We start from the raw sequence: 26,729 nt of genomic DNA on the forward strand, positions 1-26,729 counted from the left end.
GAGGGTCTGTCAGGAGGCAGGTTCCAGGGGATGGAAGGCTGGGAGCACGGAGTGGGGGAGGGGCAGGCTGGGAGGCTTGGGGGCCGGAGCTGGGCTTGGGCCGGGGGTGACGGGCATCTACCTCGGAGGGTCTCGGACAAGTTGGCGGTCCCACGAAGAGGAGGGCCCCCCTGCAGGGTCACGTGGGCCACCTCGCAGATGACCTGGGAGCGAACGTCCCCCGGGGCCAGCGGCAGCGTGGTTGTGCTGAAGATGCTGTAGGAAGCGCTGTCTCCCTCTGGGTCCACGGTGGTCTGGGAGGCTGCCAGCTCATTCCCGTTTTTGAACCATTTCAGGGTGACGTTTCTGGGGGAGAAGCCGTGGGACTCGCAGGTGAAGCTCACAGTCTGCTCAGGTGTGGCCCTGGCCGTGGGACCCGACACCACGGGGGGAGAGGGTTTGGCTACAAGAGGAGCATTTACGAGTAAGCATGACTCTGGTCATCCTCAGCAACGACAGGTAAGTGACACTGTGCAGAACCCTCATGGATTATTTTCCAGCCCTGCAGGGGTGGAGGGGGCCCCCGAGGAGAGCCGGAACCAGGTGGCCAGCCGCCTGCAGGCCTGGATGTGGCCAAGCCCAGCGCCCCCGGTGAGAGGGGACCGCAGGCCTTTCTCCTACTCGGGTGGGAGTGAGGGGCACGTGAGGCAAATACAGGCAGTTCTGCTTTGAATTTAACACTGAAAATGCTTCTCCAGGACCAAACTCGGATCTGTCTTTATCCCAAACTTAACTTACACCTGGAGCTCTCCCTTCAGGTATTTGTGAATTTACTCTAGTTTTCACTCTTTCCACAAACATTCCGTAGGGTCTCATCTCCAATCCCTGAGTCTGAGAGGGAGGGAACGAGGGGTTGTTTTTCTGAATCTGCGTTCTTCTCTTGGGTCGGTGTTGGGTTGAACACCAAGATCACGGAGTGCTGAGAAAGCCAAAGATGGTTAATTTTTCAATCGTGAATCAATTTCAAGGACAGAGACACCGGTCTATGGAGCAGGCAGAAGCCCCCTTGTGTCCTGGGAACACACACATCAGTGACTCGAGAGGGAGGGCATTTCAGAAGGTCCTATAGGGGGTCTCCAAATTGTTAATTATTACCTAATGCCTTCCGTAACAAACATAGGAAATATTACAAATATTTACATTTGTAAATATTTAACTTGCTTTCGAAAACTCATCAGACATTTTGGGGACACAGAAAGGAGGTGTCACCAAATAAGACATGAAAACACCAGCAGTCCGGATGCCCTACAGGGACAAGGTGATCAGTTACCGGTTGCAGACAGCATTTTGGGCACCTGACACCAGGCTGATTCCTCCCCTCAGCTCCTTAATCCCTCCAGCAGGCCTTGGAGGGGGGCCCAGTATGATCCCATTTATGGGACAAGGTTCAGGGAGGAACGCAGCTAGCCGAGGGCACACAGCAAAGGGCGGGGCTCATCTCCCGGCACACACGAATGATTAGTTTTAGCTTCGCTGTTCTTTCTTCCTACACCTCCGTGTCTGTTTGGGTACCACGCGGATCAAAATACCACCTTGGTAACATGTGAGGATGTATGTAAAACACAGAACCTGGCACACAGTAGGTGCTTAATAAATAACACCTATGATTATTATCGTGAGATCTGGTCGTGCCTACGTCTGAAACGACTTGTTTGTTAGGCAGTAAGAGAGCAGAACAAAAGCTTAGCAGAAACACAAGAAAAGTCCCAAAGCCAGCTCCCTGCAGCTGCCATGCAAAACCCCAAATGAGAAAAGCAGCAGAAACCAACAAATTATGATTCTCTCCCTCTTCTTTTAATAATCCCCTCAGGAAACAAGTTTGGCGAATTGGCTTTCGAAACACAAACGAGATCACAGGCGTTTTCCCGCAGATTAGCTATTTACAGAGAGCTGGGAGCGTTTTGAAAGAGGGAGGACAGATTTTGTCCGTGACATTTTGGTGTGTCGAGGCAGAGAGGGCTCTGGGGCTGAGCAGCGAGGCTTTGCGCGGATTCCGGGACCTGTTCAGACACACGTGTGGTTAAAGATGGGAAGGTCCCCTGGCGGGGCAGCTCGGATCTGAGCAGGGTGTCGCCAGCCCCTCTTTGGGCCGGAGGACAGGAGGCAACTCAGCCCCAGGCATGTTCCTCAGGAGGGTGCCCTGGCCACCCCGATCAGGCTCATTTTCCAAGGAGCTGTCACGCACATGGGTGATTCTGAAGCACCCACCCACTGAGAAGCTCCTCTCCGGCCCCAGCAGCACAGGGAGCCACCCTTATCAGGGGGAGAAGAAATTCAGCGTTTCCTCTGTGACCTCGGGGAGCGTCCAGCTCAGGGCGCTTCTGTGCTGGCAGTGAGCATCCCCCGGAGTCGTTAAATAATTCACCTGCCCAGACTCCTGTCTGACCAATTAAAGCAGAATTTCTAGGGTGGAGTCAGGGTCTGGGGATCTTTTTCAGCATTTCCCAGGTGATCCCAATGAGCAGCCCAGGTTCAAAGGCACCCACCACCGTCCCCACACCCCCCTTACACTCGAGGCCTGGGAGGAACAGGGACCCAGCCAAGGTCCTATTATAGCTACATTCATGGGATACTGACCGCGTGCCAGGCCCTGCTGTTAGCACCTTATCCGCATTCGCTCACTCAGTCCCTGCAGTGGGGTTGTGCTGTCACACAGAGATGAGGACACGGGGCCCGATGTGGGGATGACTCATCAGAGATCACAGAGCTGGAAGGCAGGGCTAGGTGGGAACCCAGGCAGCGGGGCTCGGCCACTTCCGAAGTCGCTGCATGCAGATACCCAAGAATCACCTAACCCCCACATCCGGGGCTCTCTGGACCTCCTCTCCAATCCTGAGACCACTGACCAGCAGCCCGATTATCACCACAGCACAGATGGGACACAGAGGACCTGAGGGACGCCAAGACTGGCCCAGGATCGGACAGCTCTGGGAGGAGCACCCAGGGCTCACTGAGGGTCTGTCTGCTCACACGGATCACTGTGTCCCCCTCATGTCCTGCCGAGGTTGGTCTAATGATCCACTTCCTGCAGGTGAGGAAACGGAGCCCAGCAAAGGGAGCCGGGTCACAACCTTGAGGGGCCACCTCCTCCGTGTCAGGTGACGCAGTCAGAGCGCCTCAAATCCTTCAGCTCTCTTAAAGGGAGTCCACGATTAGGACCATTTTGCAGATGAGGAGACTGAGGCAGAGAGAAATGAGGACAGCTCATTTCTGAGGACAGCTAGAGTCTAGAAAATGAACTCTTGCTCACGGGGCTCCGGACAGTCTCTATGAACTGCCTCCCCGTCACCCGCAGTCTGCAGAGCCAGGAATGGGGTGTCTGGGTGGTGTTGCTGGCATGGCGGGGGCCCCACTGCTCCGCCCAGGCCCCTGCCCCAGGCTGCTCAGCGAAGGAGCCACATCCCACAACAGGGAAAGACTCCTGATGCTCTCACGTGTGTGGGTGCGTGTCCTCCAGGAACAGGCTCAACACTTCATGAGACGTTTGCCTATCTGTCTGATCTGGGGGTGTAATGCTAGCCCCGCCTCCCCCCAAGGACTCTTTCTTGTTCATGCTTACTGCTGACGAACAGAACAAGGCACGATTTTCAAGGAGAGGGTTGTAGCGTTTCGGAACCTTTGGGGGAAATGATAAAAAGGAAAAACGCGGGCTCACTGTTCAAAGGTTCAGGGTAACTTGGTTTTAGGCCACACCTACTATGTGCTAGGCCCTTCCGTGGAAACCGAATCCAAAGCCGGCTCAGGAAGGACTCTGCCTGGAATGAGATGGGTTCTGGAATGCGCTCCTTCCTCACGGGACACGTGAGCATGAGCAAGCCCCTGTCACCTTGTGACCTCAGGCTCTGAATCCGTACATGGGGGATCGGGCGGGATGGGCCCCTCAGGTGCCAACCTCCCAGGATTTTGGATCCTAGGCCTCTGGTAGGAAACCCCCAATGATCACCTTCTGCTTCAAGGAGGCAACTCCTAACATGGACATTCTGAGATGCCCCAGCTCTGCCTGCAGTCTTCAGTGACCGCCTGAGTGGGTCTCTGAATCCGGTGACGGATTTCTGAACAGACCCACAGCAAATCCCCAACCTCTGGCATCTCCTCCAGCCAGGGTGTCAGAGTAAACAGCGAGCCTGTGCCTCTCAGGACTTTCTTTCGGTGTGGCTTCTGAAAATGAAATAAAGAACTGCATTCTCCCCCTCCCTGCCCTGGGTGCACTTGTCGTACCGGAAGGGAACGTAAGCTTCATGAGAGAAAAGCCTTCGCCTGTTTTGTTCCCTGCGACTTCCAAAGCACCCGGAACAGAGAATGCACACAGCAGGTGCTTAGTAAGTGCTCAGTAAAGAGAACCCTGGCCACATCGAGTGGAGGTCTCTCCGGAGGCAGGGGTGTGGTTGGGCCTTGTGACTGGGATAGTCACTCAGACTTTCAGTCCCTCATTGCTGGAGCCAGAGGGCTGGTCAGGATTGGAAAAGGGAAGAGCTGGGAGCCTGCAGACCGCGGTTCCAGATTTTCCCACTGTTTACCAGCCGTGGGGCCTTCAGCAAATAGCACAAGCTCTCCAGGCCTCAACTTTCCTGATCCGTGGAAGGGGCTGATTCAGGGGCACCCATAACAGCACCTGATCCTTATCTGTTGCTCAGACAGTGGAGGGCATTCTTACTGACTTGCCGTCACAACCAGGGGACGGAGCAATACTCACCGCTCACGGTGACCTGGGTGCCTGGTCCAGACTTAAACTCCACATCGGGGTTCCCTTTCTGGAACTTCACACAGTAGTAGGTTCCCGTGTCTTCCGGGGTGATGTTACTGATGCGGATGGAAAAGTCCAGGTTGCTTCTCCTTGTGGCGTCTGAAACATTTGTTACTCGAGGGGAGTGAGGGTCTCCTCTGAAACTGAAGATTAACTCCCGGCCTGGCCCTGTGCCCCTGAACCACTCGACCTTCCCAGAGGGCTGCAGGGAGGTCAGGGTGCAGTGAAGAGTGGCCGTCTGTCCGGCCGCCACAGACACCGACTTCTCGGGCTGGATCACCTGCAGTTCCGCCTCACCTGCCACACCTGGGGGGAGAACAAAACAGCTATTTAGCATCCTTGTGCGATCCTGTCCGTCCGCGCAAGTGTTTATCCACAACAGCTTTCACCGACCGAGTGCACACCGTGAGCTCAGCACGCTGCGTGTACACGGCATGTAGCCCTGGCGACGAGCCTGTGACACGGGACCCTGTTGCAGACGAGGAAACAGCTGGGAGCAGGCTGGAGGTCCTGAGCCCCTCTCCGGAGAAGTCACATCTGAGCTGGGTTCTGAGCTCACCAGGATGAAGGGGCGCCGTGTTCCTGACAGAGGGCACAGCTGGGCAACGGCCCAGAGGTGGGGGGCAGCACGGTGTGCGTGGGGCTCCACGGGGAGCTTAGATTCTCTTTTGGGCCTGGCCCAGGAAGCAGGCCCCGAGCCAGGAAGCCACACTCGGCAGCTGGGGCTCATCCGGGCTGTGAAGCCGTGAGGCCGGAGGACCTGGGTTTGAATCCTGGCTCAGGCCTTACTGCCTTGTGACTACAGCCATCACCTGGGCCACCGAGGAGATCCAAAAGGGATTGACTGCCCAGCTCCTCGTGGATGGGAGTGGCGGCCTTAGTTCGAGCGGGCGCCTTCACGGCTCTCGAGCCTCAGTTTCCTCATCTGCCTAACAGTTACTATGACCCCATCTCGATGGATCCCCGGCAGCACCACACAGTAAGCCTCGGCCAGGGACAGTGTGGACAAGAAGCATCTGGTCTTTGGAGCCACCTGACCTGGTCTGAAATCTGGCTCGCCTTTTACTCACACATGACCCGAGTTTATCCACGGGTTTTGAGTCTCAGTGCCCTAATCTACAAGATGGCTGGGGCACCCCCTAGCCCTCTGCTCTGTTCTGAAAACAGGATGACACAGAGAAGTGACTTAGCACCACGCGGGGCACAGGAAGCTACCGTGTGTCATTCCGTGACAGGTAAGTGAGCAAGGGTCTGTTGTGTGAACTTCACTCCCACCCTGGCTGATGTGTCTCCAGGCCAGACCGTACTGGACGCTGGGGCACACGGGCTGGACGCATGTCAGGCCTCAAGGGCTCCCGGGCTAGGGAGCTGGAAGGCTTCCTCGGGCTCAGTGGGGGCGGGGGGAGGCCCGACTCCTAAACTGGAGAGCAGGGGCGCCTGGGTGGCTCTGTCGGTTGAGTCCCTGACTCTCGATTTCGGCTCAGGTCCTGATCTCCCAGTTCGTGAGTTTGAGCCCCCCAGCAGGCTCTGTGCTAACAGCATGGAGGCTGCTTGGGATTCTCTCTCTCTGCCTCTCTCTCTGCCCCTCCCCTGCTCTTACTCTCTCTCTCTCTCTCTCTCTTTCAAAATAAATAAATAAATTTAAAAACTGGAGAGCAGTGGGGCAGAAGACACGGGGTGGGGGCGTGGTGGTGGGGGACACAGTCTGGAAGTGACAAGGCAGGGTCAAGTGGCTGAGAGAAGTCGCTGAGATACTCAGGTATCTCAGGGGCGGGGGAGAGAGGACACATAATAAGCCCCTGGAGAAACACAGAGCCGGGGAGACAGTGAGGGCAGGGGGATAGACACAGGCCGAGGGAGAGGCAGGCAGGGACAGGGACAGCGAAAGAGGGGGACAGAGTGGGGGAAGGGAGAATAAGAAATGCAGACACGGAGTGGCGGCAGCCTGGTGTAGGTGCTGACGGGCCACGTGTCTCCTCCTGGTCACTCGCCGACCTGCGGTATGACCTTGCCCCGCCCTGACACCTGTCCTGGTGGGGACAGTCTTTGCCTCGTCCCCATCCAAAGGTACGTCTTTGCCTCGTACACCAGACAGGGTGCAGCCGACGCCCTGAGCAGCCCCCTCCGGCTCTGGCTGGGCAGGAGAGAGACCTGGGGGTCTGCCCACCCGCCCGTGGCCTGGTGCCACCCACCGGCAAGGGCAGCGCGCCCAAAGCAGGGAAGGCCCTGGACTCCAGGCTGCCCTCGCTGCTGGCGAGCCCAGGGCCTCCGCACAGGCCTCTCAGCCCCCTGGGCCGGTCGTCCCAGCCCTGACTCCCCAGGCCAGGGGTCACCCGGTTCTCCCAGCAAGTGCTAGAAATGCAGGCTGGGGGAGGGGCGGGGAGCACAGGCGCGGGTTCCCCTCCTCGCCAGCTCAGCACCGCCCTCCCTGGGCCTCCCTTCCATCATCCATAAGGTGGGGTATGAGCATCCACTCCCAGGGCAGGCATGAGGACTGGGGCACGGTGGGACCTGAGTGCCGGCCTCGTAGGTGCTGGGTAAATTTTAGATTCTGTTCCCATCATCCCCACAGACATAACATTTACAGACTCGATTGTGGGGTTTCCCCCCAGCCGGGAGGTAGCATCCACAAGGAACTGCTTCCAACCCCCTGCCTGGAACCGTGTCTGGCATACAGGGGGCCCCCCAATAACCACACATTGAAAGAACACACTCACGAAGGAAGGAGGGATTTCGCTTGCTCGGGTGTCGAATGGAGCTGCCGTGGGCGCATCCAGGAGCCGGTCCGAGCGAAGCCAGGAGCCCGGGACCGCGCCTGGCCCCCGGGGCGCGCAGAATAGCTGCCAGTTATTATTATCCTTATCAATAACACCGTGCAGGGCTGTGAGTCAGCAGCTGGGGAGGGGAGCGGCGCGAGCAGGAGAGGGCTACAGCATCAGGCGCGCAACGTGTTGGAGCAGGGCTATTCTTGGGGTGCAGCCGGAGGCCTGTAATCACACCCCGGGCAGGCGACAATAAAATCTGGAGTTGGGTAGGGCTGGTCCCCCCCAACCCTTTTTTTTTTTTTTTTAGCTTCTCTTGAGCTCTCTACCAACTGCAGCCAGATTTAGGCAGCTTAATTAATTAGCTAGTGTTTATAAAGCGTTTGAAGAATTTTAAAAGTGGGACGTAAGTGCCAAATATTATTTTAATCTGTGTATATGTGTGTTTTTTCCAGCAGAGAGGGTTTTTTTTTTTTTCTCGCTTGCCTGCTTTTCTTCTTCTCTGCAGGTTCTGTTCTGGGAACCGGGCTTGTTAAAAATCACTCCTGCGGTTCTGGGCCTGGGGTCATCGTGCTGGCATCGCGGACAAAACCATTTCCTGCTCTCCCCTGCCCTCCTGGCAGGGAGAACCACCGTCCAGGGCCCTGAACCGTCTCCGGGAGAGGAGGGCAGCTGAACAGGCATTCTCACACGCTGCTGGTGGGGGTGGAAATTGGAACATCCTCTCGGGAAAGCAGTTTGGCAGGAAGTACCAGAGGTGTGAAAGCTGTTCACCAGCCTTTGTGGGGCTGTTCCATGAGGACATAACCCCAAACACGGTGTGGGGTTGCCACACGACGAGCTTGAAAAAGTTGGGGGAAAACCCAAACGGCCAATGAGAGGGGATGGTTAAGTGAATTACGGCCTATCCCCTACACGGAGTTCGCGGACAGAAATAAAAAGCCATCGCCGTGGAAACCGGTAATCTGGACAGTTTTGCATGGCATAATTTTAAATGATATTGTGATTATGCAAATAAAACCTGTTCACTGCAAAGCATTTAGAGACAACAAAAAAGTATGAAAACACAATAATAATCTCCCAGAATACCAGCAAAGGTAACTGCAATACGAGTGAATAAAATAGTTATAAATATGAGTAAATAAAATGATGTGAAATCATAGGCAGATAACTAAGGCTATGAGAAAACATTTTACTTCATTCACTCAAGTGTTCTTATAAAAATGAAAAATCAGAACTATCCTAATGTCCACGAGAAGGAGACCAATCGATCCCGTGACGGTGAATTCACATGATGACCAAGTTTACAGCCGCTATAAATGATGGTGTAGAGGCACCTGGCTGGATCGGTCAGTAGAGAGTGCGACTCTTGATTTCGGGGTCATGAGTTCGAGCCCCCTCTGGGTATAGAGATTACTTTAAAAAAATCTTTAAAAAATGATGGGTTAGGGGCGCCCGGGTGGCTCAGTCAGTGAAGCGTCTGACTCTCAATTTCAGCTCAGGTCATGATCTCCTGCCCTGCATCGGGCTCTGCGCTGACAACACGGAGCCTGCTTGGGATTCTCTCTCCCTCTCTCTCTGCCCCTCCCCCTGCTCATTCTCTCTCTCTCTCTCTCTCTCTCTCAAAATAAATACATAACACATTTTGAAAGATGACGGCGTAGAATTACAATTATCAATGCAAAACTATATTATGAGATCAGAGTCACTCAGGAACATAGTCAGTGAGATCTCAGACTTCCAAGTTTTGAAAGAAAAAATATATATTAAAGGTTAGCAGTGGTTAATTCTGTCGTAGATTTACAAGGGACTTTGCTTTCATGTTTTCTGTTCGCACGACTTGTGCCATAAAAAAGTAGGAAAAACTATGCTTTCAGTACGATTATGACTTTGTAAAATAAAATAAAATAAAATTATTATCTAAATAAACAACAGCAAGGTCCTATATACAAGGCTGTAAAATGCAACTCTCTTTGGATCACGCATCTAAAACTGAAGGCTTTTTCCTTCTATTTTGGGTATGTTACTAGATGAATGTTAAACATTTACAGTATTCTATTTTGTAATAGGAAAAATGTACACGTGTGATACATATGTTGGTCATGTTACGTACACGTTTATTGTTTAGATGAACCTCCCTTCCAAGAACTTTCCTTCCCTTTCCTTTCCTTCCACTGCTACTTTCCCCCAGCATCTGATACAGTGCTTGGCACAGACTAGATGCTCAACTAATTCCTGCAGAGGGGCGCCTGGGTGGCTCAGTCAGTTAAGCGCCCGACTCTTGATTTCAGCTCAGGTCGCGACCTCACAGTTTGTGGGTTCGAGCCCTGTGTCCGGCTCTGCCCTGGTAGCAAAGAGCCGGCTTGGGATTCGACTCTCTCTCCGCCCCTCTCCTGTCCGTGCTCTCTCTCCCTCTCTCAAAATAAATAAGCATTAAAAAAAAATCTGCAGATAGTGACTGACCAATGGAATGTCTAGAGAAAAGGGTCTGCGACGAGAATCTCCATGATGCTGTGGTGAGTTACTTCTGGGAAAGGAGGCCAGCGGTTGGCACATTTCCTTTTTCTCTTCCTAGTCAACAATATATTGAAATCTGCTCCTTTAGCGAACATTTACTCCTCTTGGAAAAAAAATAAAGTTTTCTAGCAGGAGAAGTGTGCACAATGGGTGCTAACGGCCCCGTGTTATAGGAGAGACTCAGTGTCCACAGGACGTGGGGGGGCTCACAGCATAGTGCAGGTCAGCGGTGAATGATTGGAGCCTACTGTGCACCAGGCCCCGAGCAAGGGCTGTGCAACGTCCCTGGGCTCACGGAGTCCGCACACAAGTGGAGAAGATACACTTCAAAGAAATCACTCAAATGATCACATTTGGAATGAGCCCCAGCCCTTCAGACAAGTGATTCCTGCTGGCCTCTCTGACCCCATCTCCCGCCCCCTCCCAGGGACCTGCTGCTCCCGCCGCCCCAGTCTGTCCCCCACAAATAAGTCAGGATGGTATGAGGGAGGCCGTAGGATGGGGGCAGAGACCTGACTGTCGAGCTCGCAAAAATAGATTTGATTCTTTTTTTTTTTTTTTTTTTACGACATTCCTCTATGGCTTTTGAGATCAAGCAAAGATGAAAACAATTTTCATTGGGAGTGAAAAAATAAGAATGGATGCTTTCTAATGGGAAAAACCAAATCAACGTAGAACTGAAACTTGCCTAGGGTTCCTCCCCAGCCTGCCTCATCAGGGCGCGAGAACAGAGCTGGGAGGTGCCTCGCCCAGGGACAGGCTTTGCCCACATGGGTGCTCACTGCCACTCACGTGGCAGCCTGCCCATCCCCGGAAGCAGGTTTCCACAAACTCAAGGAGCCCAGGGGCCTGGGGGGCTACGGCCAGAGCTCTGGCAGGGCCCAGGGCTAAGTACCCCGCTAAGGCCCAAATAACACCCGGCCCCCACAGCGGGGTTGGAGCTCAGCAACCCCCTCCCTGAGCGCGATCATCATCACCCGCCTTGGGGGACGGCTGCCGGTTTATGATGCCACACACACACCTCGCCGGGCGCTGCCTTTGGCATCTTCCGGGTTACGATTTACGGGCCGTGTGTGAGACTGTGCAGTGCGGGCGTGTGGAGGAGTGAAGGAGCAGACTCCGCTGGAGCGTGCACATGTGTGCCCAAGTGTGCCCGGCGAAAGCACACACACTCACACGGATGCGTGTGGGCCCAAGGGGGCGTGTACAAAGGGAGCGTGGGCAGGAGGGAGCCACAGTGCTGCTCAAGAGTGTGTAGAAGCAGGGTGAGGGGGTGTGGACTGTGTGCGGGAAAGTTGCTGAGTCGCAGGTGGCCTGGGTGCGCGTGAGCGTGGCGGCGGCGTGAGAGGGCATGTCTGTGCCCAGGGGGTGTGAGCAGATGTCGGGGGGAGGGGTGTGAGCACGGGGGTGCTGGATGGGTGAGCATGGGGTGAGCATGGGGGTGTGGATGTGCCCGCAGGCAGGGGGGCACAGGACCAGGACGTGTGCATGGGCGTGTGCTTGTGGGTATGCACACTCTTGGGTGGGGGGAGCATGAGCGCGATGGGAGCAGTGTGCATACGAGTGTGAACATGAGTGTGTGCGGTGGCAGAGTGCTAGGAGCAGGGACGGCGGCGTGCGTGGGGACCACTGTGTGTGTAACGCTTGTGTGCCCACGTGCCCAGCTGTGCAGGTGCCGGCGTGAGTTTCCACACGCAAGGCTGCTAAGAGTAGGGGCGGGAGAGCCGCTCCCCTCACCCCTGCCATCAGCTGCTGGTGGGCGACCCGGCGTGGCAGCTGGTCCAGGGTGCTGCCCTTGACCGGGGGCTCGAACCGTGCTGAGCACCCGCTTACTCCGTGCTAGCCCTGAACTCGTGCCCCGGGGCAGGGAGCAGACGCCCCCCCCTCCCCGCCCCCCAGGGCTGATCCACAGGGGGCCTTGCGTGGATGGCTGTGGATCCTGCAGTTAAAGAGGGGAGCTCAGGGCTCGATGCCAGTGTGCTGGGGCTCCGACAGCCGCAGCGAGGCCCTGATTCTCTCTCGAGGTGGCCCGATTCATTCGAGCCCTCTCGAACCTCACTCAGCTGCCAGGCCCAGTCCTAGACGCTACAGGACACCAAGATGGGTCCCTGTCCATGTGGGGCAGAGTCCTGGACATGGGCAGTGACCACCTAGAGAGAGATAAGTGAGTGAAAAAGGGGCTTGGGGACGGGGTCTCGGGACAGGGGTGGGACGTGGGAAGACTGGCTGGAGGTGGTGGCCCCCGGGCCGGGCCGGGAAGGCTGACAGAGGCTGGGGAGAAGGGAAAGCATTCCAGGGAAGGGGATCCGCAGGAGCAAAGGCGCAGAGGAGAGGAAAGGGGTCTGCACAATCGAGGGACCGGAGCGGAGTCCTTGGGACACACTCATTTGACCACGAGCAAGCTGGGATAGGGCTAGCCTGGGACTGGGCTAACCTCGCACCTTAAAGGATGGCTTCAGTCGCCATGTGAACAGCAGACCATCGCCGGGAGCAGTCGACTGGCACTGCTGGGCAAAGCCATCGGACAGACTCCCCAGATGCCGTGGCGGGCACTACCAGCCGCATTAGAGCCAGCATAAACGGGGTGCACGTGGCCTTGTAAATAAAATGGGGGTGGGCCCAGGGTGCCCAGGGTACTCTCTCCTCCACCCCCACTGCAGGCAACTCTGAGCACTGGGCATGGTGCCATATCCCTGCGGGGAGAGGGTAGACCCCAGCAGCCCGCTCCACGGAGCAGGGAAACTCCTGAGGTGCCAACAATGGGCTTGGGTTTGGGCTTGGGCTCCGGGGCCAGAAGACCTGTATGTCTCGTCCCTACAGGGGTGACTTGGCAAAGTCACTCTTCTCCAAGCCTCCCCTTTCTCACCTGTAAAAAAGGGGGTACCACTGTCTCTCTCCCCAAGGCAGATGGTAGTGGTTGGAAAACTGGACTGAGAACGGTCCCCCTTCCCCACCATGTCCTTGCAGCCCATCCACCAGCAGATCGTGCCGATTCTGGCCGATTCGTGCCGATTCGTGCCGATCGTGCCAAGATCTGGCCGGACTCTGATCTCTTCTGGCCACCTTTCTGCACCACCTTCCCTTACCTGGATGCAAACTGACCTTCCTGTAGTCGTATCGCTATGAGACACACGAGAGAACACACGCTCCCCTTGCAGCCAGGGGAGCCTTTAAAAACTAAGCCAGGTAACATCCCTCCTTTGTTCCAAACCCTCCTGCAGCCTTCACAGAATCCTTCTGGTGGCCGCCAGGGCCCTACAGCTGGCTCTCAATCACGTCAGATTCGCCTCAGGGCCTTTGCACTGGTCACTGCCTCTGCCCGGTACTCTCATCCCCTAGATATCTACACTCTGGCTCCTTTGCCTCCTTCAGGCTTACCTGAGAGGGCCTCCCTGGCCACCCTGTATGAAATGCCGCCCCCTTCAAGGTCCCTTGGTCTGTTTTATTTTCCTACATATCACCTACCACCTGACGTATTACACCGTTATTTGTCAATTTCATTAGCTCCGCTTATAAGCTCTTGGAGGGCAGAGCCTCAGTTTTGTGCCCTGCTGTATCCTCCAAGTTTATGCCACTGCCTGGTATTTGTCGCAGGCACGTTCTGGCTTAGATTCCAACTCTGCCACATACGAGACCCCAGGAAGTGTCTTCACCCCTCTGGCCCTGTGGTTTCCCATCTGTAGACGGGGGATGACCATAATAATGACCACACTAGGGTTATTCTAGGAGGAAGCAGGCTACTGCGCGTGAAGAGCTCAGCACTGTGCCCGGCAGAGAAGAAACCGCTCGGTGCTGGCCAGCCGTTACTGTGCAGCCGATATTTCAGGAGGGGGGGGATGATGGGTGATCACAGCTTTAAGCCTGAGAAGCGAAGGACTCTCTCCAGCCCAGACCCGGCTCTGCCTCGACACCCGCATGAAACTACTCCCTGCTGCACCTGTGACCAGGCGGGCCGGGCCTCCTTCTGACTAGGAGGCCGGGGAGGGGGGGGGGGGGCGGTGGGCAGAGGGGGGCGGGGGGGAGGGCCAAAGGTCTCAGCGAGTGTTTGCTGGGTGTAGACGGGACAGGGAGGTGCTGAAGCAATTTGCTTGCAGTGTGGCCCCATTTGCAAAGCAGCAGGGAAGGAACTATCAATACACGTGCTCTGACCCCCCCCTTTGTGTTCACCCGGCCTGGGTGGACCAGATGAGGCTGGGAGAATGACCTAAGGGCCCTCTTCTCACCTTCCCATGTTGCAGCAGGAGAAACTGAAGCCCAAAGGTGGGGCCTGGAAAGGCTGAGAACCCACCCCGCAGGCCCCACTGTTCCTCCAGGCCAGGCCCGGGTGCCCCCCGGCCGCGCTCTCACGGGTGCAAAGTGTGCATGAGGTCAGGTAATGGGAAGCCCTCACTAAACTGTCATGACAGCCCCGGTGAGGCTGTTGTCACCACCCCCCTCCTCCAGGTGAGGAAGCTGAAACCCTGAGAGGCAGAGGAGGGGCAGAGGCAGGACTCAAACAGACAGCTGCTCCCGAAACTTGTGTGCGACCGCTTCTCCCCGCCACGACGGGGTCCCCTCCAGCTCAGGCTTCTGGATTCTCAGGCTGCCAAGGACGCGCACGCGTTTCCCCAGCCGAGATAAAGGCCCCCTTAAAAGCGACACGCATTTATTAAACAACATTTGCCAAGGTTTCAGCACACCCTGCTGCCGACAGCAGACAGCCTCTGGATGAGATTTTTCCCCACGCTGACACTATTCACTGATGCCTTTTATAGCGCTCTTTGCAGCTCACAAAGCACTTTCCACAGCTCTTACTTCCCTTAACCCTCAACAGTCCCCACGCGAGAGGGAACAGTGGCACAGTTGCCATTTTGCGGATGGAGAAACTGAGGCTCAGAACAGGGCAAGGCACTTGCCCCGGAGCACATGCTTCCAGAGTAAGTGGCCTGTGTTTGGATTCGAACTCAGGAATGTGCCCCGGAGCCCATTCTACTGCTAGAGAGGGGCCCGAGGGCATCCATCGGGGGAAAGGGCAAGAGAGGGGGGTCTGGATGGAAGGAGCCCGCAGGACGTGAGCCTCCGTTTCCCAGGAGGAGAAATTGGGGCTGACAGGGGCAGCGTGGTGGGTTTCATTCAGGTCGTCCTGCTGACGAAGGATGCTCTTTCAAGCCCCCAACCATGACATGATGGCCGTGCAGCAGTAACAGTGACAGTAACAACGGCTGGAAAGCGTCAAACACCCGCGTTACCAGGAGCCCTCACTAGGCCTCGCCAAACCGCCACAGGAACCCAGCAAGACAGGGCTGTCCCTACTCCCATTTTACAGACGACAAGACTGAAGCTCAAGGAGCTACGGCCCCTTGGCCCAGGTCCTGGGGCTGTGGATCAGTCGCGCTCCACCGGCACCCTTACCCTCCGCACCAGGCGGCCTCACGTGACGAATGGCTCTTTGGGAGACGCTGGCCCCAGGCTGGGCGCTCCAAATCCCACCCGGCCGCGACACTGAAGGCACTAATTGTGTCGCGTTTCATGGTTTGCCAGCTCATCCATCACGGTGTCCACACCGGGGTGAGCAGTTCAGGATAGCCAGAATTTTCATAAGCACAAATTCTGGGGTCTCTTGGCCACCTCCCTCCACCCCGGCTGCCACTGACATCTTGGACTTCTTGATGTTTTAGGGGGTCCCTGTGACAGCAAGGGGGGGCGGGGGTTTGTGGCGCGGCCAGGGAGCCAGACGCAGAAGCAGAACCGCGTCGTGGTGAGGGCACAACTCCGCTCTCAGACCAGGGTTACGGCCCGGGTGACCTCGTGGCTCGGAGCCTTCTCTCGAAAACAGGGATCTTACTAGCCACCTGTCCTTCCTTCAGCCGTACGTACTAACCTGCCTACCGCTGCCAGCCCCTGTGCTAAGGTCCCAGGAGGCGCAGCAGGGACTAAGACAGACACAGCTTACATCCTAGTCGGGGGAGAGAAGGCTGAAATAATGACACAAATACAGAATGGCTAGGAGGGCTCGGAAACAAACTTGTCACCATGGGAGAGATTACGAAGGGGGGACCGCTTTTAGAATGGGGTGGTTGGGAAGGGCATCTCTGGGGAGACGAGATTATAGCTGCAACCCGAAGGAAGCAAAACCAGGGAAGGTAGTCCAGGAGGACAGAGCTGCGTGTGCAAAGGCCCTGAGGCCGGAAAGAAGGCTGCTGTGGCTGAAGCCCACAGAGAAAGGAGAGTGTGGTAGGAGATGAGGTCACAAGACAGACGGGGCCCAGAAAATGCCCTGCCCCGTGGATCACGGCAAGGGTTTGATTTCGTTCAAAGTTTGGAGCAGCAACAAAGAGGATTTGATTCACCTGGCTGCTCTGGGTGACAAGACTGGAGGGGGCAGGAGTGGAAGCAGGACAGCAGGGATGCAGACTCAAGGGCACCGAGGGCCTGGACTCAAATCCTAGCTCTGCACCGACAAGCTGTGTGACCTTGGGCAAGTCACTTCACGTCTCTGAGTCTCAATTTCTTCATCTGCTCAATAGGTATAATAATAGTTCCCATCTCACGGAACTGTAGTGAGAATTTAATGCGGTGATGCAAAGAGTACTGATCTTATCCCAATGGCCTGACGTGTTCGATGTCAAGGTGGTCGATGAACCAGACCCCATTTGGTCTGGCCCTGACCTCTCCCGATCGCCACACTGCCTGTCTCCCTTCACTCCAGCCTCACTGGCCTCCTTGCTATTCCAGGAACATAGATAACTCATTGCAACCTCAGGGCCTTTGCACTTGCCATTCCTTCTGCGCGGCTCACTCTCCTGATATCCCCATGGCTGCTCCCTCAGTTTTATTCGGGCCTCTGCTCCTGAGAGAGGCCCTCCGTCTGTCCCCACTCGATCTTCTGTTCCCCTGCCCTGCTTTACTTTCTTTACAGCACCTGTCTCTACCTAATGCAGTATTTACTTGGGTCTGTTTTCCTTCCTCACTAGGACGTCAGCTCCATGAGAACAGGTGTTTTTGTCTATCCACGGTTGTATACCCAGCAAGTCGAGCCACCCTGGCACATAGTAGATGCTCCAAAATATTTGTTGAATGAATATTTATAATTAAAAGGGTTGTGACGAGAATAGCGAAGAGTCGCAAAGTGGGTAAGAGTAAACCGGGGCTGGGATCTGGCTTTAACTCTCGCTCGCTACGTGGCCTTGGGAGGAGAACAACTTGGCTTTGGGGAGCCTCGGTTTCCTTATCTGTAAAATGTGGATGAAGGACCCCCACGCCTTTTGGCACGTCGGGAGCGTTAGACAGCGGGGCACGTCAAGAGATGCATGGCAAAGTAGTGATGGCTGAAATGATACCCGATGCCCAGCATTTGTTCCCCCAAACTGCCCCCGGTCCCCCACCCCCAGGAGAGTGAGGGCCAGGTGAGACAGGAATCACAGACCAGCCTTGAAGCCAGGAGGCATCCCTCCTTCCCATTTTGTGTAGGTTTGAAATTTTCCAAATGAAGAAGCTAAGGAAGAGACAGCACGGATTCGAGGCTCCGCTCATCCCTAAGCACATACTGCACTGTTTCCTTCTACCGTTTCTGGAGGACACTGTCGGCTCTCAAGAGCGGCGGCCACAGACACGGGCCTGGCACCGGCCCCCCCACCCCCCACTCTGGCCGGCTCTCCAGGCTGAGGCTCACCGCTCACTCCTGGCTCCCTGTCTCCCTCCTGATCCCCTCCCGGCTCCCGGCGCCAATCTGCGGCCATCTAACACCCTGCGCCCCCAAATGGATGTGCCAGGAAATCTCACAGACACAAAGAGCCGATTTGTATCATGTCTGACTTCCACCTCGGCTGTTTTGCATCTCTCTGGACCGAGGGCCTGGCAAGACACCTGGCCGGGAAAATCCATCTTGCCGGGGGCTCCGTCAGAAGACCTGCCCCAGCAACGCCCAAGTGAACAGGAAAGCAGTTTCAGCTGTGAAAATAGATGCTTCCTTCTCCGGGATGGGACGGAAACCCGTCTTGGGAACACCCGCCACCTCGGCCTCCCGGGAGGATACGCTGATTGACAGAAATACGAGACGAGCACCAAGACGGCAGGATGCCAGCACCCCTGGGCCTCAGTTTCCCCACCGGTCAAACAAGGCGGAGGGACACCCACTTAACAGCAGGGGCTCTGCAGTCAGGCTGCTCTGGGTTGTGATCCCAACTCTGCCACTTACGGTGAGGCCTTGGGCAAGTCACTCGACCTCTCTGCGCCCCGTTTCCCCCTGGGTCGAACCGCTCTGACAACTGTGCACCCCACCCGGGCTAACTGTCCATACCGCTGGGATCAAACGCACCAAGTGCTGAGCCCAGTAAGTGGCTGGAAACAATGGTTCCCATTATTATTACTTTAGTATTTTTCCACGGAATTCGGGATCCCGTCAGATTTCTGGCTTTAACGATGGAAACTTCCAGCTCAGCCCAGTTTTAAAAAGCCTTGGCCTGGAAGAGAGGGCGCTTGGCGTCCCACCCAGGCCTTGCAGTGGCTCTTGCCGTGTGAGCCCACAAGTCCTTTGCTCTCTCTGGGCTGCAGAGGGAGGCGCTCCCGGAGGGCACGAACTGCCCCCCTCCAGGCCTCTGCCGGCTTTCCGGGTCCGGGAATGCACAATTCCAAACCTGTGGATCCGGACAGAGACACCTAGAGGCAGCCCGCGTCCACAGCCTCAGTCCCAGGAATAGACAATTATTAAATCACACTCGCCTGGGTTTCCGCTCAAGTTGTCCATTCCCCAGAACGGCACAAAAGCCGCAGGGAAAAAGAAAAGAACCCCGGACCGAACGGCATTCACTCCCGTGGAAGCTTTTGTTGTTCTGCACCCACCGGGCGCAGGAAGCTGTGCTAGGCACTTGACGAAACTCAGCCCCGCGTTTGCAATGATGAGGAAATCCAAACAGAACAAGACAATGATGGCTACGAGGCTGGCTACCACGCGCTGAGCGCTCCCTGCACGCCAGGCACGGCTTCAAGCATTACCCGTGCACCTACCGACAGAAACAGAGCAGCTCTGTTTTACGGATGCGGGAACGGACACGCAGAGCGCAGTGAATCGCCCAGTACGCGGTGGCGCTGGGATTCACACCCAGGGCTCTGGCTCCAAGCCTGCGACTGCGCACCCGGGCTCCGCTTGCTATGGCTGCAGAACCACCGCGCCAAGCGAGGGTTAGCCACGTATGCAGCAGGTGCCAAAATGAGGAGAAAGCAACAAGTAGCCTCAGTGAGGGGCAGATGGAACCTGGGCCGGGTGGGGGGGGGAGGTCCGGAGAAGGAAGAGCTCCCTCGGATCACGAGGCCAGCACGCACCGAGGGGGAGGAACGGGTTTGGACACATGACGATCAGGAGGTGCAGGGAAGGGCATCTCTGACGGCAGGAACAGCGTAAGCCAAGGCGCAGAGATGAGCGAGTTGAGCTGAGGGCATGGATGGGTACCAAAGCGTTTACCAAACTGGGTTAGGCCGCATGGTAACGAGCGGTACACAAGCCAACCGCCTCGTGTTCATATGTTTGGGGAACGCTGGAGTAAACAGGGTCCAACTTGGGATCCTACAACTCCTCGGGCCTTAGGTGCTAGCTAACGTGCTTGAGGGGCCGGGAAAGCTGCGGTCTGCAGGGAGGAAGCGAGGTTCTCCTGCAGCCCCTCGGGTCAGCGCTTCGGAAAACATGTGGCTGGGAAACCAGGCCTGTCAGGGAGGGAGCCCAGCGCTGTCACACGCTTCTTTTCTTTTAGATTTTTTTTTTTTTTTTTTTTTGGAGAAAACTTGGACCCACTCAACAGTTTTGAGGCGGGAGCGACATGATCTGCATTGTGTTGACAGGCCAGAAATCTGAGCACATTTGAAACAGAGGGAGGGGGTGGGGGAGAACCTTCCATCAGTCCAAGACTCTACAAATAAGAAAATAACCTGTCGCACGGAGCCATTGGAAGCAGGGAGCAAGCGTGTGTGGGCTCCACACAACAGTTTTAGACTCCTTTCCTCTCACACACCCCCTCTCCATCTGCCTCAAAGGGCACCAGGAAAATGCAAGGAGGAAGACTGCAGCTCTGGGGGCTCCGGAGCGTGGCAGCCCAGAGCAGGGGAGGGGGGGGCTCTGGTGGAAGCCGTGTCACTCCCGTGAGCTGTCACTTGCAAAGGGCTGTCGCTTGGTGTTTCCATCCTCAGCCTTCCGAGAAAGCACCGTGACTCAGTGGAGGACTCCTGCCCTAGAAGGAACCCTTCACACGTCCTCTGTCGAAGCCCAGAGGGGGCTCCTCTCCCTCCCCCCAGCCTGGCCTAAGTCGCCCTGATGGAGTCAGTGAGCTTCTTCCCTCAGAGGCTGCCCAGCCAGGAGGACTGGATTCAAACTCCCAGCCCCTTGCAGCTTACTCCGGGGACAAGTTTCTTCTCCAGTCTGGGGCTCGGTTTTGCTCATCTGCAAAAGGGGGCTAGCGGCCAGCCCGTGCTCTGCTTTTGCTGACTGATATGATGGCAGAGACAGGCAGTCGGCACACAGCCTGGATTACAGTTAACTTTCAAAGGCATGGGTTCGCCTCCCTTCTCTCAAATGCGTGGCTCCAATCAGGACTTCATATGTGCTGAATGACGACAGGTACAGGAATGAGTCACACCGTAGGTCTCCAGGGAATTGGTAAAGGAATAATTAACGGGCAGAAAGTACCCAGAGAACACCATGGCTTTAAAGAAACTTCCAACGGCCCGAGCCCATTGGGGCCAAAGTGCCTGCCGCCCCCTTTCTCTTCTTTTGAAAGAGGAAGTGAGATTACCGTCACCATTTAGGAAAGTACACGGGAGACACCAGGATGTCCCCCTCTGCCAAGGAATCAGAAAGTCACCAGAGGGCCCAGCTGTCCCCCAACACCTGAACCCCAACTCGGCCTGGCCTTCTCCAAGGCCAGAGTGAGGGGCGAGTGGGAGCTCGCCCAGGTCTGCCCAGCAGGGGACCCAGAAGTCCCATGACCTCGGTGGGGCCAAGGCAGGGAGCCTGAAGGTTCAGAGTCAGGCTGCCTGGCTGTCCCTGAGCCCCTTGCCCTGCTCCCAGTCCCCAAATCTCCCTCAGCTCAGGTCGTTTCAGGAAACAGGCCTCACGTTGGCTCCAAGAACACAGGTTGGTGACTTCACTGGCGTCTTTTTAGAATTTCCCTCTGGCAGCATTTGCGCTAAAAGCAATCTTTAGAAACTTCTTCTCCTGCCTTCCCCAACCCAGATAATTCACATGACCGGCCCCCTGCAAAGAGTGATCATGTGCAGCCCCAGCAATCATGTGACACCTCCCGGGCTGACAGTGCTGCCTGAGACACTAATAGTCACTCAATCTAACGCCGCCTTCCTATGCCTGACATTTGAGTTTCTCACTCGAACAAATCTATTTTCTTGGAAAATTGGCCAACTGCCTCCTTCCTACCTTCCTGCCCTTCTGTCCTGCCTCTCTTCTGCTTTGTCATAAATTCCATGCTGGGAGAAATCGAGGGAGGGGCCCGAAGCCCCATCCTTTGGGCAGACCAGGTGATTCCGTCCTGGGGCCCAGAGTGTGGCCGGGAGCCCCGTAGGCCACAGAGTGAAGGATGCCGCGAGGCTTCCGCGATGTGACGGCGACACCCCACCCCTTCCCACCACCCTCATCTAAGAAATTTATTCCTACCTCCTAAGATTTATTTATTTCAAAGTTAATCTTGGCCCCTCTGCTGCTCCCACTTTTTCAGGCTATTGATGCTGAATGGATTGGAACGGAAGTTTTATGGCCTAATCTTTGCCATTTTATAGATTGTTTTTATAGGCAAAAAGGGGAGATGTGCTCACAAGAAGGGGGCTGGTGTTCCCAGCCGGCGCCCCAGGAAAGGCAGGCCGCCCATCTGAATGCTTGTTAATCAGCGTCACTGGTCATTTGCCAGAAACCGAACCACAGGGTCCTGGTTGAAGAAGGGTCTGGGATAGACATTTAGAAATTGACTTGGGCCCGGTTCCCTATGTCAGGAAAATGAAGCACTTGTGAGAGACACTTGTGCATGTCCAGGCCAGGCCAGGAAGGACGCGGGGCAGGAACCAGGACTTGTGCAGGGTATAAATGGCCGGCTCCTGCGGGAAGGAGCGGACCGGAAAGACATGAAATGTATCAGGGCTTCCTTCGCCCGGGGCCAGGACCCAAACGTAACAGGAACACCCAGGGTGGGGGGGGGGGGATGCCCATGTGGATTCCTGGGGTTTTGGGGAAACTGCAGGGCAGAGAGAAGCTGCTGTCTCCCCCCCCTTCTCTCTCCACCCACTCTTTGCTAGTTCTCCCTTCCTCACTGCTATCAGATGGTTACCAGTCTCTAGGCAAATGCAAAAGGCGGGTGGTGGGGGGGAGGTGGGTACTGAGCTCATCTTTACCTCCCTCCTCGAGGCGGCTGGTGCAGACCCCTCAGCCTACAACACAGCTCCCAAGGAGCCAAAAAACAAGATCCCCATTCTTCTCCCCAATCCCAACTCCTTTAAAGCCGTTACTCCGCCCCCCGTGCCCTCCCAGGAGACCCAGGGTTTTGCAAAACCCCTTTAAGAAGCAGGACTCCTGAATGGTGACCTCACCCCTTGGCGAACACACACGATAGCCTTCAGAGCCCGCCTGCTGGGGACAGCCAGGTGTTTGATGTAGGCCAACAAAAAGACATGCTCAGAGCCACAGGTAACAGCCCCACAGAGCACCTGAACTGCGGGGAGCTGCCTGGAAGCCTGGGGAAGGCAGGAGGAAGTGGGGGGGGGGCAGAGGACAGCAAGAGGCTTTGGCAAACACAAGGACAATCCGCCGAGCTTTCACATCAGGATCTGTTGATCACAGCAGCTCATCCCAGAGTTACTGCGGCCTCCCTTCCTCTCTCTTTCCCATACACACACCAACACTGTGTTACTCTGTGCACCAGAGGGAGAGCTCACTCTTCCCTAATTGCAACAGCCTGTTTCTGTTCCATCCCAGGCAGTACCTGGGGGACCCCCCCCCCCACCCCGGCTCTGGCGGCGACCCCCTTCTCTCAGACCCTGAAGTCAAACATGTGGAAAGCAGAAGTCCAGGGAAAGAGCTCTTTCTAGAGAAGCCAGGGGCACTTAACTCTAAAAGCCGCTGACAGCCTGCCTCCCCCATCAGATGGGGCAGGGATTGGGTCAGCCAACTCATCTGGGTATGTCCCAGTGCCCAGCACAGAGCCCAGCACAATGCCAGCACGATCAGAGTCCAGGGCGAGTGGGTCCTATCCCTGGCTGTGTGACCTTGGGCAAGTGGCTGGCCCTCTCTGGGCCTCAGTTTCTGCATCTGTAACCCTGCTTCCAGATATGTCTCCCCTTACCACCGCTGGACATTAGCCCAGGGGCTCCCAGTGGCGCTCTGACAGGCCTGGGCCCGCAGTTTGCGGCCGGCAGCGGCGGGGGGCAAGGGTGCTTACCTGTCCAGACGCAGGACGCGGCGAGCAGCAGGCAGAGCAGCGGCCCGAGGCGGCCGGGGGCCGGGCCGGCGGGCTCCATGGGCCGCGGCTGCGGAGCGAGGAGGGAGAGCGGCCGTGAGTGCGCGCTCGGGCGGGCGCAGGCTGGAGCGGGGAAATGACTAAGGCTCCCCCCTCTTCTTCCCCCCCCCCACCACCTCCCCTCCCGGCCGGGCTTCCCCCCCCCCCCTCCCCGGAACAGGCGCCTGGAGCGGCTTAGGAGCCGCCGTCACCGCCGCGATTTTCGGAGAACCCCCCCTCCCCCCCGAGAGATCGAGAGATGGAGAGGGGGAGAGACCCCAAGCGCGCGAGAAATAAAGCCAGGGACGGCCAGGGAGAGGCGGCAGGAGAGAGAAACAGACCCGAGGGAGCCAGGCGGAGAGCCAGAGACGCGGAGAGGCGAGAGAGGGGGAGCGGGGAAGCGGGGAGAGGGGGAGAGAGAAAGAGAGAGAGCGAGCGGGAGAGGAGTGAGCGAGGCGGCGCGCAGATCGCGGCCGCCAGCGCGGGAGAGAGGAGAGGACCGCGCGCGCAGGGGCGAGGGGCAGCCCGCCGAGCCCCGCCGCGCCGCCCCCGCCGCTGCCCACCTGCCCCGCCCGGGCTCCTCGCGGCGCCGGCGGCTCGGCTCTGCTCGCTCCGGGCCCGCAGTCCCGGCCGCTGCCCCCGCCCTCCCGGCAGCCCGCCCCCCCCCCTCCCGCTCGCCCTCCCCGCCTCCCTCCTTCCCGCCCGCCCCGGGAGGCTGCGGGGCTCGGGCCGATCGGCCCCACGTCGCCCGCCAGCCGCGCGCCGGGGGAGGGAGGAGGGGGAGGAGGAGGGCCGCGTCGCCCCCTCGCCCGCGCCGCGGCCCCGGCTGCCCCGCCGGGCCCGCGCGGCAAGCAGCCCGGGGAGCGGTCCCCGCGAGCGCCCCGGGACCGGACGGGCCGCCGGCTGCAACACTGTGCCGGTTCGGGCGCCCGCGCGGCGCCCTCCCGGCTCCCCTGTCCCCGGCCCCCTCTCCGCTCCGTCCGCCCGCCGAGCTCGGACCTGCGCCGCCGGAGACGGCTGGGAGGCGGTGGGAGCGCCGCCGGGGCTGCCCAGAGGCCGGGGCCCCCGCTCCACTTTGCGCAAACTTGTTTTTCTAAGGTCAGCGCCGCGAGCTGGCTACATCGTCCTCTTAAGGTGGACTGGGGAAGTTGCGACCGACCTCCCTCCCCTCGCCTCCGGGACTCCGGCCGCGGTTAGTCCCCGCTTCCCGCCGGCTGGCGAGCGGCTGGAGGCGGCGCGGGAGTGGGGATGGGGGGGGGGGGGGGGCGGGACGGGGAGAGGGTGTCTGCCTTCTGCCCCTCCCCGAGTGGCCCTGCCCCTGTGCCCTAAAGCTCAAGGCCCCTCTGGGGGCGGGAGGGTGGGCGCGCGCGCGCCCGAGGGCCCCGGTTCTTTCAGAGCTGGGCCGAGGTGAAGGAAAAGCAGGAAGTAAGTGAATGTAGGGGGAAGGGGGAGAGGAAGGAGAGAGTGATGGTACAAAAATAGCGTGTGTGTAGGAAGGACTTCAGTACCGCCTGGAAAAGAGGCGCAGGGAAGCAGGGAGGAGAGGGAGCGAGAAGGGGGGCTGTGGCCGAGAAACCGGAGGGGATGCGTCGGGGCCTCCCCGGGGCAGTAGGCTCTCTCGCCAGGTGCCTCCGTGTCAGGCAGGGCCGATTCAGAGGGTGGGGAAGGCCCAGGCAGGGGTGTGGGGGAGAGATGGGACTTGAAGGCCTGGACTCCAGGAAAATGACAGATGGGGGGAAGGTGAGGGGAAAGGAGAGCAGGGGCTAGAGGCCTGGAGACAGAGGACAGAGCCTCCTGGTGAAAAAGCAATTACTCTCTCTCTCTCTTTCTTTCCCCGGCTCTCTGTCTCTGTCTCTCTTTTTCCTTGAGGGAAAGCTGTGTTCCCAACAGCAGCCAGGCCAGCGATAGAGAGCGGGGGTGCCCTGGTCACCTGGCAAAGGTGGGTGGACGAGGGTTCCAAGACCCTCTGCTCACGGAGGGACTGGGGCTTGGAAATAAGGCCCTTCAGAGGACGTGAATGAAGCACGGTGGAAGACTGACCAGCCCTGCAAATAGAGAGGGGGTTGAGACCCACAGAGGGAGCGGACTTGTGCAAGGCCACACGGCGAGGCCTGGGGTAAAAAAACGAGATTTTAATTCCCGGTTCCCAGGCTAAATAAAGACCTTCGCAGGGTGACCCTACCCTCACCCCCAGCCCAGCCTCCTCGTCAAATGCCTGGTCCTGGTGTTGTGCTAAGTAAGGCAGGTGGGCAGGCAGGGTATACCTGTTTAGGGCCTGGACCAGGCCCCCGGGGTTCTGATCCCGCCAGCCATCGCTTGTGACGGTGTGGACTTGAGAAAATACCTTGTCATTTCTGTGGCCCAGCTTCCTCATCGGCAGTGACGCTAACAGGAGAATGGACCTAAAAAGGCTGTTGTGAGGATGAGATGAATTCATTGTGTATAGTACTTCGAAAAGTGTCTAGTGAGTACCCAGTCCTAGATACCATTTGATAAATAAGTAAACTGTTTGGCGACAGTCCTTGGGACCCCACGGGGTTCTGAGCCGTGTCTGAAGTACAAGGGGATTTTCTTTTCTTTGGCGGGGGAGGTACAGCAATGACCCATTCAAGGTCCCTGTCCCCAAGGAATTTACATGCGAGTGTGTGTGTGTGTGGGGGGGGGGTGCGGATAAGTAGACAAGTGGAAATAATTCATGTACAACAGAAGAGTGAGCGTAGAGAGTGAGAAATGAGGGCTCATTCGGATGTCAGGGCCTCTCCGAGAGGCTGGGAGCTGAGCCACCAGATGGGGCAGCAAGGTGAAGATTTGGGGGTTTGCTGTTCCCGGAAGAGGGAACAGCATGTATAAAGGCCCTGAGGCCACTTGGCTGGAAGGGAAAGAGCAAGGATGGGGAAGAGTGGTCCGGCCCGGTGGCCTCGCGGCCCTTGGTAAAAAACCTGCATTTCTTCTGCAGATAGGAAGTCACCAGAGAGTGCAGAGCGGGGAAGCTCCAAGGTCTGATTTATGTGTTTTAAAAGGCCACTCTGGTGGAGAGTGGATGGTGGGGCTTGAGGGAGGGGAGTGTGGAATCGGGACGCCAGTGAGGAGGTGGTGTTGGGGGGCCTCCTCATGTCTGAGGTGGGGGGTAGAGAGTCTCTAACTCCACAGGCCACATCGGGCAGAGACCATGAAGGTGACCAGCTGAGGCTCTTGGAAAAATCC

The 26,729-nt window shown here is 57.3% G+C and overlaps 1 protein-coding gene across 4 annotated transcripts in view; it reads right to left on the minus strand.

Moving 5' to 3' along the window:
- Positions 1–24,678, minus strand: part of LOC132666100 (tyrosine-protein phosphatase non-receptor type substrate 1) — a 42,331-nt gene extending 17,653 nt beyond the window's left edge. For 2 of the 4 annotated variants that reach the window (XM_078444200.2, XM_078444197.2), the window contains exons 1-4: positions 24,089–24,208; positions 23,469–23,556; positions 4,733–5,089; positions 122–442 (exon numbers count right to left, since the gene is read on the minus strand). In XM_078444200.2, the coding sequence (XP_078300326.1) occupies positions 122–442; positions 4,733–5,089; positions 23,469–23,547 (757 nt within the window). In that variant the 5' untranslated portion in view covers positions 23,548–23,556; positions 24,089–24,208. Of the gene's footprint in view, positions 1–121; positions 443–4,732; positions 5,090–23,468; positions 23,557–23,866; positions 24,040–24,088; positions 24,209–24,524 lie in introns of those variants that run through there. The other 2 variants (XM_078444198.2, XM_078444199.2) reach the window with 2 other exon arrangements.
- Positions 24,679–26,729: the final 2,051 nt, after the last annotated feature.

Source organism: Panthera onca, chromosome A3, assembly GCF_046562875.1.
Source record: "Panthera onca isolate mPanOnc1 chromosome A3, mPanOnc1 haplotype 2, whole genome shotgun sequence".
NCBI classification, from domain to species: domain Eukaryota; kingdom Metazoa; phylum Chordata; class Mammalia; order Carnivora; family Felidae; genus Panthera; species Panthera onca.